We start from the raw sequence: 17,158 nt of genomic DNA, 5'->3' as shown, positions 1-17,158 counted from the left end.
AAACAAAAATTCTTGTCAAAGGTTTGCAAAACCAATTCTTAATCGTAATAAATAAATGTTACTAGAGTTATCAAATAAGTTTCGAACTTAACTTTGTTGCCCTGAGTAACTCTTGTGTACTTCTTTTTTATACAGCGAAAACAGTAGAATAAAGCGACAGACAGACAATTCCAGTAGTGCTGGATTTGTTGCAGAATGTGAAATCAAGGTTGCCAGTGATTTAACTGTTGATCATGTAACAAAGAACATTACCGAGGCCATCAATAAAGTGAACATGTCAAGTGTTTTCTATGGCGCTACAGTACAAGTAGGCGAAAAGAAGGATGAACCAGGTTTGGATATTGAATTAAAATTGATAACTAACTACACTATGAATCATAAGTTTGTCCGAATATGATAAATCCGTGATTTCGAATTCAGTATTAGATTTTTGCGCTATTTCTTACATTGTTAAATGCATTGAGGAAAGTATGTTACGAGGAATTTTTTACCGCCCTTTAACCGTCTTATGATCAGGCAAAACTATCGTTACTTGACAATTAATTAGAATGCGAATAAGAGATTGAAACTCATAATAGACTGAATATAATAGCATTTGTTGAATGTTGATAAAGTATTAAATTCCAATATGTAAGAAGCGCTGAGGATTTTAATATTAGAATGTCTATCATATATATGACTCAAAGACGCTTTCAATGATTTCATCCGCACTCCACTCAAAGTGTCATCATGTTCAGTCTCTCATATCTTAGGTTAAAGGCTACGCTACATATTAGTTATATTAGAAGACAATTTCAGTGATATCTTGGAATGAAAAAAGTCGGGAAGTCATTATTAACAATTTCTGTAACATTAATGTTGGAAGGTTTAATTATTCTCAAGTTTTATTTTCCTTACAGAACTCCGAGATGTATGTTATCAGCAGGCGGATCCTTCTTATGGATATCGCGTGTTTTCTGAATGTTTCCATGGATATCAAGTATCAACCTTCTTACAAGCAGGATTGGGCAATTTTACTGGTTTTGCCAATGTAAAAAACCTGTTGGCTAAAGTCGATGGTGAAGTCTGTAGGTTAGTGATTGCTAAAATAATTTTGATCACTTCATCATATTTGTTATAATACCCTGATAATGGAATATGCTAACGTTTTCAATGTGTCAGCCAACTATTTAATTCCATCATGTCTCATATTTTGGCAGATACCTTTAGTAGGGTAAGTTGATTATAAGATCACATTATATCATGATTACGTGGCCTGAAACTAGACGATATATGAATGAAATTATCAAATTTCTATTCGGCTAAATATTAGTGACACTTCCTCCAGCGAAGGTATCGAAAAGGGAATATTTGGTTTAGTTTATAACTTTTATTATATGATACATACTTACATGATATATATTTTTCTAGTGAGAACTTAAACTAACTTCAGTTGTTTTATATTCTACATAACTTGTGTTTCAGCTTTCTCAGCATTGGTTGGTCTTGTTTTAACACTACTCTTCACGCCACTTCAAAAGGAAACCAGTGTTCAAAAGAAACGGCCTTGACAACTATATTAGATTACAGCGCCTCAATGGGTGTAAATGCTATGAAACTGAACACTACCCTCAACCAATGTGCAGGTAAACCTGACAAACAGTTTATCATTATACTCGATAACAGCTCATCAGAACAAGGCCTTTCTACTCGTTGTATATCTTATGTTGTCACCACTCTCGCTGTAATAGTTAGCCATTAAAGTGTTAGTTTATTCTGTGAAAACTAAACTGGTCTGTTAGAAAATTTCCTTTACGTGATTCCGTGTTTCTTCCTAAAATCATTGTCTAAAGATGTTGGAAGGTCTGAAAAAACATGATGGTGAGGTGAAATAATCCTTTTTGTTTAAACTTGTACAGTACAGAAGATTATAAGATGATCGGCTATTCAAATCGCCCTGCGTCCTTGGTCCGTCCGCCCGTAAACAATTCTTGTTATCACTATTTCTAAAAAAACAAGTACGAAAAGGATCTTTGTCAAATTACATATGTAGGTTCTCCTTGGTCCCTTGTTATGCATATTGCATTTTGGGACTAATCGGAAAACAACATGGTTGACAGGCAGCCATCATGGATGTTGACAATTGAAGTTTCTTAACGCTATTTCTCCGAAAGTACTGAAGGGGTCTTTCTCAAATTTCATAGGTAGATTGCCCTTGGTCCCTAGTTGAGCATATTCTATTTTGATTTTTTTCCAATCTTAAAACAACAGCATTTAATCTGACGTGTTGCAACATTTTTAGCTCACCTGGATCGAAGGTCCGGTGAGCTTATGTCATGGCGCAGCGTCCGTCGTCCGTCTGTCGTCTGTCGTCCGTCAACATTTGCTTCAAATCGCTACTAGTCAAAAAGCTCTTATTTGATTTTGACCAAATTTGGTCAGAAATATCCTTGGCCAAAGAGGATCAGAATTTGCATAAATGGTGACTCTGACCCACAAGGGGCCGGAGGGGCGGGGCACAATAGGGGAAATTGAGGCAATTTCTTTAAATCGCTACTAGTCATAAAGTTATGAACGGATTTGAACCCAATTTGGTCAGAAACATCCTTGGCAGAAGAGGATAAGAATTTGCATAAATGGTGACTCTGACCCACAAGGGGCCGGAGGGGCGGGGCCCAATATGGGAAATTGAGGCAAATCCTTTAAATCGCTACTAGTCATAAAGTTATGAACGGATTTGAACCCAATTTGGTCAGAAACATCCTTGGCAGAAGAGGATCAGAATTTGCATAAATGGTGACTCTGTCCCCCAAGGGGCCAAAGGGATGGTCCTAATAGGGGAAATTGAGGCAATTCCTTTAAATCGCTACTACTAGTCATAAAGTTTTGAATGGATTTGAACCCAATTTGGTCAGAAACATCCTTGGGGGAAGGGGAATAGATTTTGCATAAATGATGACTCCGACCCCCGAGAAGCCAAAGGGGCGGGGCCCAATAGGGGAAATTGAGGCAATTCTTTTAAATTGCTAGTAGTCATAAAGTTACGAATGGATTTGAACCCAATTTGGTCAGAAACATCCTTGGGGAAGGGAAACAGATTTTGCATAAATGGTGACCTTGACCCCCAAGGTGCCAAAGGGATGGGGCTCAATAGAGGAAATAGATGTAATTCCTTTAAATCACTACTAGTCATAACGTTATGAATGCATGTTGTAAACTTAGAGCAGTTAGGATCCCCACACTATAACCATATATAGCATTGTTTGATGTTGACAAACAAAACAAATTGAACATGAACATTATTCATGAGCGATACAGGCCCCATGGGCCTCTTGTATTTGTACTGAATCGATCAATGTTAACAAATGCCATTGAAAGGTCCTTGTCGTCGACCATACAAAATCAATGTTCACCTGTTTGTCTGTCCATCATTTCTTAACTCACACTAACTTTGTTCAGTGTTCTGTTTGCATGATCATTCTCCATTCATAAAAAAAACTCTTAACATTTGCACATAACTATTGATATTACAAAATTTCCAAAGTTAATTATTCGTCGATCATGATAAATCAATGATTGCTATTCTAGCTCAACCCGACTTTTGGAGGTATGATCAAAGTATATGTGATGACAGAGATCGTATTATACCATTGCTGTTGTCGACGTGTCTTCTTGATTGGGATGAGATTGACTTACTTATGCCCATCCTTTTTGGGGATAAAACCGGGATAGATGACATTGGATGCAGGTACTGTGAAAACTTGAAATGTCTTTTTTTGGTCAGCTATCTATAAGCTTCGCAACTAATAAAATTTGCCTAATTTGCTTGGTTCGTTGTACAGTGTATACGAGTACAATTATTTGATTCATCAATAAATTGGGATACATCACAAAATATATCAACGATTAAAACAAAATTGATATATCATATATCTACGGTAAACCATTAAAACAGTGGTTTCTTCAAGTATACGTTTTCATTAATAAGTTATAGACATATGCTTAAATATGGTGGTATGATTCCAGCTAACGGTTCTGTAAGCGTAAAGGATCCATTGACGATGCTGAATCAATTGTGAATGGTAGTTGTTAAAAACTAATGATGGTATTACGGGTGTATCCATGTCGGTTACTTAACATTTCTTTTGATGTATACGTTTAATAGAAGTTTGCCTTAAATATGTTTTTGTGTTGCAGTTTAAACATCATTTAACATTTATGTAGGGTTTTGTTATCATGAAAATAATATTGTTCATTGATTTGTTATTTTAGAATCGGACATCGCATATTCGAATGTGGACAGAACATCGCGATGAACTATGATATCCCAAAATACTTCCAATGTAAGGTAGAGGATATATCGAACGCCCTTAACCTCGGAGGATACTGGTTTGACAACCTGGTTCCAGGGTTAAATGTGACACAGTGTCTCCATCAAGGTATGGGAAGTAATCAAATATTTTAAACCTTCCTGTAGTGATACTTTATCTGTATTCTTATTCTTAGCTATATATTGCTTTTGTTTGTTACAGATTCCGAGATACCATACCACGTCTTCGATATAACTATTTTCTTTCCTGTGGCATGGAATGAGGACATGAAACACCGAATTATAACAACGGTGAGGGTTGCAAACGATATATATATTAGAAAGATTTATAGCTTTCTCTCTCCTGTACTGTCCCGTGTTATTGTTATTTTGAGCATGTAAAGAAAATCTTTGGGTCAGTTGAATCCTCTAATTGTGACCTTTATGATTCTGGATTTTTAGATTTTATTCAATATATTTACCTAAAAACATGTTTCATCAGTAGGATTTAATCACTTATTCACTTATCATTGGAATATCCTGTGTTCACAGTTCCCATCGATACCTTATTGAACGGTATTTTATGTCAGACGTTGCAATGTTGAAGTCCATATAAAAATACCTGATACGATTCTTTCAGGATTAGTCAAACATCATAATGAAAAGCTGAATTTTAAATTTAATGAGATAATATGGTTTAAAGTGCCACATCAATTTGTTTAAAAAGATCACTTAGGAATTTCCACGTTATATAGTACTTTATTGTGAGCTTTTACATCCGCTTCTTTTTAGGGCGAAGCTTTGATGAGACAGGCAATGATGCAATATTACATTTCGGGCAGTTTCCGGATCATATCTATCAGGTGAGTCCATTACACATGCTTTGTTAGTGCAGCTTACATCATCACTACACTGTATATTTAGTATGTCATACGAAACCTATGATGACCACCTTTGAACCTATCTTTAGAAACAGATTTCAATCTTCTTCCTTTTATCTGTTCGATTGAATCATGGAAATTTAACTAGATTATGAAGTGTTGCATTTTGATCATTATTGATTAGCCCCGCATGAAATAGTAAACGCCTTGTCCGTCCGGGATATTGTATTCATATTGTGCGTTTAGCTCATTCTTTGAGAACAAATGATTAACCTCAGTTCTGGTAATTTCTTCCGTTCATCCGTCAGAACTTTCGATTCCGGATATGAATCAATCTGATACAGAATCAAGAAGACTAAAATTCTCTTAAATTTCACATAGTGATACACTGTTGTGCAGATGTGCATTACGGGTATACAATTTTCAAAGTATCGGGCCTAAAACAAGTTCATACTTTCTGAAATTAATCTCAGTGGACATCTGAACACGGCCTCCACTTACGGAATATCTTCCAGAACATATGATCCAGTGACTCTGAAAATAATCATGCCGGGAATCTAGAAGTTTTGACGTATTTTGGTGAATTGTTAGAATAAATCATTTCGCGAAATTTAAGTGTTTTTTTTTCAATGCTTCAATATTTACACATTCCTTTAATGTGAATATTTTTTTATTTCGAAAAGAAAAAAATATTTTAAATTTTGAATTTAAGGAAGTATGGTTTTAAGTCACCGATCGGTGAAACAGGAGGGGCTATAGGTTACCTCCCCGTCCGTCTGTAAGTCTTTCCACTCAGTTTTCCGCACTTTTCTCGGCCATGCTTAAAGGTATATTGGTGAAAGTTGCGTATGAGTGTAGCTACAGAAGAAGCACGAGTTTCAGGATTTAAAAGTAACTGTAACTATTTTAGCGAGGGACGTTAAGGGTCATGTATTGCTTTAGCAATACCCAGTATGTTTGTCGTTTAAAACTTCAGTATATAAACAAAGTAGGATAGGCGAGATATATAATAAGTTGTAATTATAGTTCTGCCATTAGTCGTTATTGGTCATCGTTAAGAGGTGACCGGTTACACTTTCCTTGAAATTAGATACATTTATATCTGAATTTCGTATGTTTTTAAGTCAAGTCCAGCAAAAGGGCAAGTTACGTGAACCTTATGGGAACAGTGATGTTGTCAACTGTTTCCTTTGGATATAAGGCACAAAAACACATTTAAAACACATCTCAAGTTTAGCTCAACTGCCCGAAAGGCAAGTAAGTCGATGTTATTATGCAGTATCCTTTGGGCCAGTAGCATGCTTGGATGGAAATCTACCGAGACAGATTCTTATTTTTATGTCACCTGAGACGAATTCTGAGGTGACCTATTCTAACCGCCCTTTGTCCGTCGTCGTGCGTCATGCGTCGTCGGTCCGTAAACAATTTACATTTTCGAGTTCTCCAAAACCACTGAACCACATTCAATGAAAGTTAACAGGAAGATTCCGTTGCCAAACGTCAACCAAAATTGTGAATTATATGCCCCTCCTTCTCTCCCCCCCCCCCCCCCCCCCGCCAACTCCCCAGGGTCCTGAGGGACATGCCAAAATGGTTAAGTTAATTGAAATATCAAGAAACTTCTTCTCAAGACCGAAATAAGGTAAAATCAAATAATCTTCATAGATTGAAGGGCCTTAAAGTTCTTTACAAAAACAGTGAATTTCATTACCCAGTGGTCCCACGTTTGCCACTAAGGAAGGGGTTATTTTTTTGCTATAGTTTATTTAATGGAAATCACATTTTTAACTATCTTTTGTTTTATTTCTATTGGAATTCATTCTAACTTTAACATTATGAAAATTGGATGACAGATTGATGGTCTGCACATGTTGGCACTGACTGACCCATGGGATGATGGACGGGGTCAAAAAGAATCAATTATATTAACTTAAATATTTCAAAACTGACTGGTAAGGCACATGGGCCTCTTGTTGTCAATTCAAGAGGCCAAATATAATGATATTAAGTCATTGAAAAGAAAACTGGGATGAATAAACTCAGTATATCATCATATTGGAATGTAGAGGTATTAAACTTGTAGTACTGGAGAGTGATACAGGCCCCTCGGGTATTTTTTAAATTATGAACACAAATATACTGCATAAATTGCTTTGGTACAGTGTTTCTTCACAAAAACAAGCTTAAAGGTAACTGAAGAATCATATATTAAGCCTTCAAGGCCATTCTAAAACATAATAACGCAGCTTGTCATATGAGTGTCTGGTGCAATTAGGCTTATTTAGACACATATCTGGTAAAGCAAGTACGGGTTTAAAAAAAGAATTCTTAATAACCAAGTGACCCATACATCTGATATTTGACTAGCAGAATTCTGGGAGAAAAGGTTACAGAATTTATATAAATCAATAAACCTAGACTATATTCATGTATTTGAATAAAGTCGTAATCAACTTAGCATCCACTGAAATGATGACGATTAACTTAAAAGTTTCATTAGAAGTTAGTTGGCCCTACAGCCCCAAACATTTGCTAAACTAATCCTTGGGTAGTCGTTATAAGTCAATGTTACTGGATTATGAAATGAATTTCGAGTTTGATTTTGTTACCCTCAGTGAATCTTTGTTTGATACAGTGAAATCGGTAGAATGAAACGACAGACATCAGGCAATTTCAGCAGCGGTGGATTTGTTGCGGAATGTGAAATCAAGGTTGCCAGTGCCAGTGCTGTAACTGTTCAGAGTGTGACAAACAACATTACCGGCGCCATATATAATAGGAACAGTTCAAGTGTTTTCTATGGCGCTACAGTCCAAGTAGCTAAAAAGAAGGATGAACCAGGTTTGAATTTTGTATTAAAATTTACCACATAGCCAGTCATTTGTCAAAGTTAGTCAGAATATGATAACCTCATCATTCCAATGGATATTTGCTCATTTCAGTTTTAATTTTTTTTCAATAGATTTCTTAGAAACATTGCATGGTTTGTAATTATTATTATGTTCCTGTGCTTAAAAGGCATTTTGATTCAATTTTTTTTTGATAATAAATAAAAAAAATGCCTTTTGGTTCTATCGGTATTTTGGTCTTGTTGTTTTTAGGTCCTCTCGCTCAGTTTTCTCCAATTTTTTCCAATATATTTGTACAGTTTGCTATGACATGAACTTGTCTTTTTTAAATTCACAATTCATATCTCATTTCTATATTTGCATCTATTTTAATGCAACAGTGTCTTCCTCTGCGGTATTAGATAGTCGTTTGTTGTTACGCCCTACGGTACTCTTGTTAGCTCCCCTGCCCGAAAAGCAAGTGAGCTTATGCCGTGGTGCGTTGTGCGTCTGACCGGCCGCCAGTAGTCTGTCCGACGTCATTTTTTTCGTTTGAATAACTTCTAAATAATCAAGAGGATAAGAGTCATGATACTGGGCCTGATGTAGGCTGTAATGAAGGGTTAGACCAAATTTATTTGTAATAAATGACCTTAACCTGTATTCAAGATGAAAGGAGTCAAATATGCTTGACCTACATTCAATGGCACACGGTTCAAATGTGCCAAAACCTTTTGAAGTATTTCCCCCCTGAATTAGCAAGAGCACAGCGACCTGATCACACATGCTTGAAAAAGAAATTATACAGAATAACCCTAGCGTCCCTTAAATTTGATGAATTGATATCATTTGTCACCTGAATAGATTTTTTAATGCTCCAAAAAAGATTATCTTCATTACCAGGTACTGCTTCAACATATGAGCGATTCAGGACAATCGGGCGACTTGGTTTTTATCTTAATTTCTCATTATCATTATCTGGTGGTTCACACAAAGCTGCTATTGTCCGTTGTCTTGTCGCTCATCAGGAGATAAGGATTACTTGATATCCTTATCTTATGAGAAGCACCAGAAGGATGTTTCAAACATTTGCGGCAAGGTGGTTTGTTGTGGTTCACAACGAAGTTATGTGATAACGTTGAAGTTGGTATCCCAGTGGTTTAATTATTTAAATAATTTATTTACTCCCATTTAATTGCATGCTGACTTTGTGCTTCACCTAACAGTCAACGCACAATATGCTTTGTACAAAATGCAGTTGCGATGGAATTTAAGAGGACATAAGCAATGAGTTCTACTGATTCCCTTGTTATATGTCCGTTTGATATATGAGCTAGTGCACAAATTATATATGCGATGAGTATAATCGACTTACAATGTAATGCTTACTTATTTCCTTTCAGATATGCCTGCTCCTGAATTGGATTGTTCTGATATCGACTCGATCATGTTTCATTTAAACCAAAGTTGTCAATCAGTGCAATATTTGAACACAAATGTCTCAACAACTTACTGCAAGTAAGTTCAATTGTGGTTACCGTCTATGTGAAGGAGGTAAATTGGGAGATTAAATTGCAGATGTGCAATATGATGTGCAAACGTTTGCTTGATAAAGGCGATATTAAGTCTGGTTTCGATATATATTTCATAAGTTAATATTATTATCCGTCTGTAACTCTCTTTATGTTATTTACTGGTTGATTATTAAATTTATTGGCTGTGTTTCAAGCAATATGTATTGTCCATGTTAAATCAGAGCGTGATGTCGCTCAAAGGGCAAACAAAGCCAAAACAAAAACGAAACAGTTTTACCTTTACATTGAATTATAGGCTGTCGTGAGTAGTTATAACCCCCTGTGGGTGAAATAAGGGGAACTATAGGTTCCCTCCCTGCCCGTCTGTCTGTCCGGCCGTCCGTCCGTCTCAACTATACTTTTAAGAAATGTGTGTGTTGTGAACCTGGTATGTTACTTCAGTATGAGTAGCTAGATAAATAACAGTTATTAGGTTAAGTTCACTGACTATTTTGATCGGGGGCCGGTAGGGACATGTATTTGCTTTAATTTTAATTATCTGTACAGTTTCTGTGAGAGTGATTCATTGGAGCATGGTGCCGTCGTATATTGCGACAGCAGTACAGTGAGCTTTAGAGTAGTGACAATCTTTGATACCCTAGGTTGACAGAAATCTTGACTAAATGTACAGATTGAAATTATATATATTACGAAGCACCACTTGTAACTTATAGGACTGTTTTAATTTTGTTTAAGTGTTCGCTTGAACTAATTAACTGAAACCTTGAAGAATACCGTACATATTTGATTCATTCAGACACCTCCATGCCAGTTTGCTGTGCGCCAGAGTAGTATTTAACAACAGACCTTACATGGCTGGGAAATGTAATGACAGTGTAATGGTTATGGCAATCCAGTCCAATGAGGAAAAGTTTAGAAAAGTCTTTGGTGGAAAGAATATATCTTCTTGTAACGTTTGTAAGTATGTCAACACTAGAGAAATCATGACTGGTTTAGCATGAATTTCGTGAATAATTCCATGGCTTGTTCTGTAGAAGTCAGATTTCTGAATTCCTTATACATATGTAGTTTAAGAATGATTTGATCGGGGACAAAGAAAGGATGACCGTAATCAATTACTTTCTAGATGATTTAACCGTGCGAGATGCCCTTGATTTGCAATTGATTGTGTTTGATATTAAATGTATGAACTCTGTTAAAAATTTCGCATTGAATATTGAAATATGTATCATGAGTTTTTTTTTTATTATATCAGTAAATCATGTAATATGTTTGTTATCAAGAGTGTTTGTTTAGATGTTTTCTTTTCGATGTTTTTTTCTGTCAAAATCACCTGATCTACTATCAAGGTGGTGATTCTAAATTAGTCAGCTTGTTAAAAGTTGTAAAATGATTTAACGTTCATTAATTCATTTTGTATTTTTCAGTGTATGAAGGCAATGTTCAATATAGACATCTGAATGGCAGTCACATTAAAGATATTACGAAGACACTTGGGAGCTTACCATGTGAGAATAATAGCATAGAGTACATCGCCAAGTATAACTGTAATATTCGGCCGGCGCATATGTCTGATGTAGAAAGGCATTTGATGATGAACGACACATGTGGGTAAGTAGTAAAAAAATAGCATGATAGAAATAAACAAAAGAAAACTTAGTTTTTTAAACAGCATGGATTTATGAAACATTTGATTAATATACGATTTATATGTAATGCTTTATACCAAATATGAACTGAAAATAGCCTATATGTAGCGTTTTTGCGCTAAATTAGTTTGTCAAAATCTGTACTGTTATCTGTGAGGCTGGGAATTTTGCATCCGATATAAATTGGTACATTTGAAATTAGAATATGGACGAAACAGCGTTTATGTTTCACTATTAACCTACCATCAGTTTCGGGACTGTTCAGATCATACTTAATCCATAGTGTCTGTTATAGAAATGATCTTCCGTCTGTCTGCCCTTAAATAATTTAGTCCTTATTTGCATATTTTCAATTTTAAAATTGTGTTTGCAATAAAAGAAAAAAGTATATACCACTGATTAAGCTTCAATGTTAAAGGGTTGTGGCTTGGAAGAAGAACTGTGTGGATGATACAATGAAGGATTGGGCTAATACAACCTGCCACAATGTCAAGGATGTGTTGAAAAGAAACTCGATGAACATATTTGGAAAGAACGTCACTTTGGAAAACTGTAAGTAATTGAAAGTGATAAAGATGAAGTTTGATTTTCATGATGTATCAACTAAAGAGGGGGATAAACTCTAATTAGGGCCCCGCATCGAGAGATGCGGGTGCCCTATAGTAATCAGGTTGTCCGTCTGTCCGTCCGTCCGTCTGTCCGTCTGTCCGTCCGTCTGTCCGTCCGTCCGTCCGTCTGTCCGTTTTTTTCTTCTGCACAAAAATGATTGAAGGAGATGAAGGATTTGTATCAAATTAGAACTGATGATTCCTCATGCATCCTAGATCAGATGTGTAGTATTTCATGCAAATCGGATTCAAAATGGCTGTTAGGCGGTCATATTGGATTTTAACATTAACATGAAAATACTGGATCTTTGTTGTTTTTAACTGTTCACTATTCGATTATGCAAAGTTGTCAAGAAATAAACCAAGAGTTAACTGACAGAATGATCAAACTCATAGTTCAAGGTCACAAGTTCAAAGGTCAACGGTCAAGGTCATCCTGGGTCGGCTTCAAAATGCCAGGTAATCGACCCTTTTGGATTTTAGCAGTCAAAACAATTTTGACATTTTCTTATCAATGAATGATCTTGTTCTCAATTGGAAACTTTGATTGCTTCAACAATTTAAATTCGTTTGAAGGATTTAAAGGTCTAAAATTGTCATTTACTTTTTTTTTAGAAAAGGAATGTAATCATATCAATATTCAAAAGGCTTTATTCAGCACAAATCATCTAATAACATGAAATGTTTGTGCTTACTTAGTTTTCCGACGTGATATCACCATCAACTGCTCCTATACTAATAACCTAAGTTGAATATAATATTATATAACTTATTGTAGTTTGTACTAATAACATGGTTAATTATATAAATTTCCCATTGAAGTTTGTACTTATAACCTGGTTAATCTTATAACCTGATTAATTTTAATTTGTAGCAATAACCAGGTTAACTGTAATTTTGTTTAATAAATAACCTGGTTTATTAGGGCCCCGCATCGAAGATGTGGTGCCCTATAGTAATCAGGTTGTCTGTCTGTCTGTCCGTCCGTCTGTCCGTTTTTTTCCTTTGCGCCAAATTATTGACAAGAGTTGAAGGATTTCGGTGAAAATTGGTACCACTTACAAAACCGTCTGTTGCCATGGTAACAAATGGAGATTTCTGATTGGTTGAAATTTCTATATTGTTCGATTTCGGTGAAAATTGGTACATAGTGGTTTTTGGGGAAGCCAAACACAATGGTACCACTTATGAAACCGTCTGTTGCCATGGTAACAAATGGAGGTTTCTGATTGGTTGAAATTATTGGGAATTTTCGAGTTGATTTCGGGAAAAAATCAGGCTAAAACGCATTGAGAATGGGGTCGTTTGGCGCACCCAGTTATATAGGCAGGAAAAACACTGACAATAATTATTACATTTAACCTGAAGGGTCAGACACATAGCGGGGCCCTTTCTGACGTGTCAGTGTTCTAGTTTGTTTGTAAATCTGTTAATAATTGATGTGTAATACCGTATTTAGTAGAATTCTAACTGAAACCATTTTCATACCGACACATGCAATAGCGGAAATGAAATTTATATGTCGAATCCAAGTCATTTTATTGCAAAATGTTCACACGTGATTCCCATCTTGAATAAAAATAACTTGTATTTCTAGGTACGAATGACGTATGTAGCAGCTATGGACAATTATCAGTTGCCAATCAGAACTGGACTAACTGCATGCATCTGCTAGTAACAGCTCTGATGGAAGAGGGTATGATAAATACTGGAGTAAACAGGAATGTCACTCACCTAGCATTATGCAAGTAAGTAGGAAGACATTGTACATTTTTATTTATATTTTCTTTTTCTTTGTGTATGTGTGTTTTATGATCACTGTTGAAAATCAAATTATTCATTTCAGGTTATACAACGTGAGCTTACAATGTGTAGTGAATTCCACAAGAAACAAAGGATATAACTGTAGTAGTGCTTATATGAATAAATGGGCTATACCTGTCATCTCACAATATGTCAAGAGTATGAACACGCCATTAACCAGGATTGATTCATCTGTCGCCTTTGATGCAGACACATGTCCAGGTAAAATTAGCGACTGAGGGATTGCGGGGTTTTCCTATTTCTTCAATTGATAACTTTAAATCATAAAGAGGTATTTTGACTGATAATGCATTCTAGTTAGTTGTAGCAATATTTACTTTTTGGAAACACGTATATTTTCGATATAGTTCATTGTTGATATGTTAACGATTTTTCTTGATTTTAAATTCATTTCGTTTTTCAGCCGACAGCAGTGGTGGGCAGATTTGTGCCTTGCCAGCATATTTCCATGCCTCCAATGGATACGGGTCCCTGCTCTACACTCATATGATGGGAACGTTGAGCTTGCTCCATAATATCGATATAAGGAGCTTTGATGGGTCTGACTCTACAGACAGCGGCCTGTTCACTAATGAAACCAGTGGCCTACGTATGAATGGATCAAGCACTAAAGAAAATGTCACTTCTCACATGCCTTATCCCCAGGATCCTCGGAATGCATCATCGATACCAGCCAATCGGCAGATCCTTGTGTGCAGGTATTTAATTGAAAACCCATAGGTTATACTTTTATTAACATATCTCGGATGGATAAGAAGTACATTGGCGCGGTGCTAAACACCATACTAAATCTTACCAATGTTGACCTCGATCAGAAATGTCTGTGTCTACATCAGACAATGGCTGTTGATTATATAAATAGGCTATTTTCCACACGTTGAAGAGTAAATGAAAATATGGACAAAGTGTGCATATTTTTCTTTATATTCATAAATCTGAAAATTAAAATAATGGTTTCCTCACTAGTGGTTTAAGATACATGATTATAATCAAACATGATAGTATGGATTAATTGATTTCTAATTATTTCAGTGTGTATGAGATGGAACTTGGGCGTATTTTGGCATATTTAGACAAAGAGAAGAACAAGTGCAGTGTGACTAATATGCTACCCTCCGTGAAGGCTGCTGTGGCACTGTTGTTTAAACATGTTCGGCCAAATATTAACCCCACTGCAATACTGGATAATTGTAATGGGACAGGTAAATACTGACATAATCAATTGATATATCGATTAAACAGATATTTCATTCATTTACTAGATAAGTTCAAACAAATTGTGCAATTTGATATGTGTGTATCACAACAGACTTCATGCGAACAGGAGGCATTATTACGTTGCCCCTGTTATTGATAACATCGCAGTGATAAGAACTTTTCGATGTCACGTTAACAACGTGATTCCCATATTGAATGACTTTAAATGTGACGCTCAGTGGCTAACATCCTGTACGATCCTAACGGCTGTATCACTGCCTACTTCATCAAGCCGTGGCATGACATGGGTAACTTAATTGCCACAGACACCCAATCGGCAATTACATCCATGTTCTGAATATCGTTGTGACGCAAGAAAACAAAAACCATTTTGCCCAAACTAATGTCAACATTTTTCAGATATATCTGACAAGCCGTGCTTTAAATTCTGTAAAATGTCTTTTTTGGGGCATTTTGCTTTATTGCCTTGTATACATCTTTCAATTGCACAGCAGCAAAATAATAACTGTGTAATTCAGGTGACTATTAAAGAACATGCTTGTCTTGTTTTGTACTAATAGTGAAGAAATCGAATGAATCCATTTGCAACCCAAGAAAATTGATGCTGAAGCGTGCAGCAAGCTGTCTGTGGTATTGGAGCGATTCCTGCATGTGAGTTGAATGTTAAGAAGTTATCATATACTTATAAGTATTTGCCTAAAAGCATTGCTGTCATAGAAAAGTGAGAATCCTGAATTATCGTCACACTGTTTAACAATTGTTTTAACACATTGATTGATATGGGGTTTTGATGGGTTTTTTCTTTTCTTTAAAACAAACAAAACATCTATTTATATATATCGGACCCAAATTGACCATTTATGTCCATTGGCTTCTTGTTTATGTCTCCAATAACCAACCTATCACCTGCTGTCTTTGTAGGTCATTCCAAGTTTTCAAGCACTGCGTTTTGAGTAACAACACATTTTCCACTGAAGATAATTGTACTTACGACCAGATAGTACAAGCATGGAAGGACGGAGATCACTTGAAAAATCTTATATATCCACATTTGAATACTTCCAAGTGTGAGGATAGTGGAGATAAAGGTAATAAGATACGCTATGGCTATCTTTGACTATGAACGTAAACATTTTGAAAGTACTACTACTTGTGGATAATTACAATAGACACGTTTCTGGTGTAGAATATTGTATTTTCGGAGAATTTCTATTGATGCTTATTCAACTTTTGTCTGTACTATTGATTCGGCCGCACTAATTCATCAATGCGCTAACCGAGTTTGATACAAAGTCAAGAATTTTACAAAAGACAAGATCTTAACACATTCGAAAACAAATTGAGATTTCGATACAGTAAAGCGAAAATGAAATAGCTACATCCTGATTGGGCTCCTTTGTGATGCAAAGGGTCATACATGTTGTTCATAAGAGGCGACCAATCATCTCGAAAAATGTCGATAGAATTGTCATAATCTAAATGCAGAGTTGCGAAAGATCCATAAGGTTAAATACTAGTTATTCATAAAAAGTCCCATCTTCAATCAAAATCAATTTAAAGATTTGATATTGTTAAACAATATCATGATTAAAGAATGAGTGAACTGATGGTTTTTAGTCCAGAAATAATATCTTCGTAATTTGTAGTTCTCAGCAGCACAGTGTATCATAACGATTGAAGTTTTAATATTTAAATTATCAAATTAAAACTTCTCTAATACAGGTGTGATGACGAAAATATATTTTTAAGTTCCAATTTCTTTAAACAAAACAGCAATTGTCATGATACATAACGGATATAAATTATCGAATTAAAATATCGAAGAAGCGCTTAGGATATTTATATCGGATGGCTTGTTATTTTCATTATATCTCAAAGATGGTTTCACGTCGTCATGCTATTCACAGATGACTCCTTCAAATGCTACATCTGTATTATTATTAGCAATTTACTGCTTTTGTTTGTTTCAGATCCTTCTGAGATACCATATAAAGTCTTCGATATAACTATTTTCTTTCCTGGCGGATGGAATGCAGACATGGAATACCGAATTAAAATAACAGTGAGGGTTGCATACACATTACTATTTTGAATATGTTAATTAGTTTTCAGGTCAAATGAATCCACTTACTGTGACCTCCATGATTCATTTGTGAAAGATGTGATCCAAGATATTTACCTGAACCATGTTTCATCAATTGGATTTTTATAACTAGAAAGGCATAGTACATGTATGTGTTAAAAGTTCAATGTCGAATCAACACATTATTGAATACTATATTACAACAGATGTTTCAATTGGGAAGTCGATATAAAATTCCTAATAC

General features: G+C 35.6%; 1 protein-coding gene across 1 annotated transcript in view; it reads left to right on the top strand.

Annotated features, from left to right (window-relative positions):
* LOC117338962 overlaps positions 1-17,158 on the top strand; it is an 86,295-nt gene that overhangs the window by 27,694 nt on the left and 41,443 nt on the right. Inside the window, exons 31-49 of the mRNA XM_033900327.1 lie at positions 136-332; positions 900-1,071; positions 1,465-1,625; positions 3,568-3,727; positions 4,252-4,418; positions 4,512-4,600; positions 5,081-5,151; positions 7,805-8,010; positions 9,401-9,515; positions 10,329-10,489; positions 10,960-11,143; positions 11,600-11,733; positions 13,387-13,537; positions 13,636-13,814; positions 14,017-14,311; positions 14,646-14,815; positions 15,392-15,482; positions 15,753-15,919; positions 16,802-16,893. Of these exons, the coding sequence (XP_033756218.1) occupies positions 136-332; positions 900-1,071; positions 1,465-1,625; positions 3,568-3,727; positions 4,252-4,418; positions 4,512-4,600; positions 5,081-5,151; positions 7,805-8,010; positions 9,401-9,515; positions 10,329-10,489; positions 10,960-11,143; positions 11,600-11,733; positions 13,387-13,537; positions 13,636-13,814; positions 14,017-14,311; positions 14,646-14,815; positions 15,392-15,482; positions 15,753-15,919; positions 16,802-16,893 (2,962 nt within the window). The remainder of the gene's footprint in view (positions 1-135; positions 333-899; positions 1,072-1,464; positions 1,626-3,567; positions 3,728-4,251; positions 4,419-4,511; positions 4,601-5,080; positions 5,152-7,804; positions 8,011-9,400; positions 9,516-10,328; positions 10,490-10,959; positions 11,144-11,599; positions 11,734-13,386; positions 13,538-13,635; positions 13,815-14,016; positions 14,312-14,645; positions 14,816-15,391; positions 15,483-15,752; positions 15,920-16,801; positions 16,894-17,158) is intronic.

Source organism: Pecten maximus, chromosome 12, assembly GCF_902652985.1.
Source record: "Pecten maximus chromosome 12, xPecMax1.1, whole genome shotgun sequence".
NCBI classification, from domain to species: Eukaryota; Metazoa; Mollusca; class Bivalvia; order Pectinida; family Pectinidae; genus Pecten; species Pecten maximus.
Note: the sequence above shows the minus strand (reverse complement) of the source record. Positions and strands in the feature narration are given on the sequence as shown.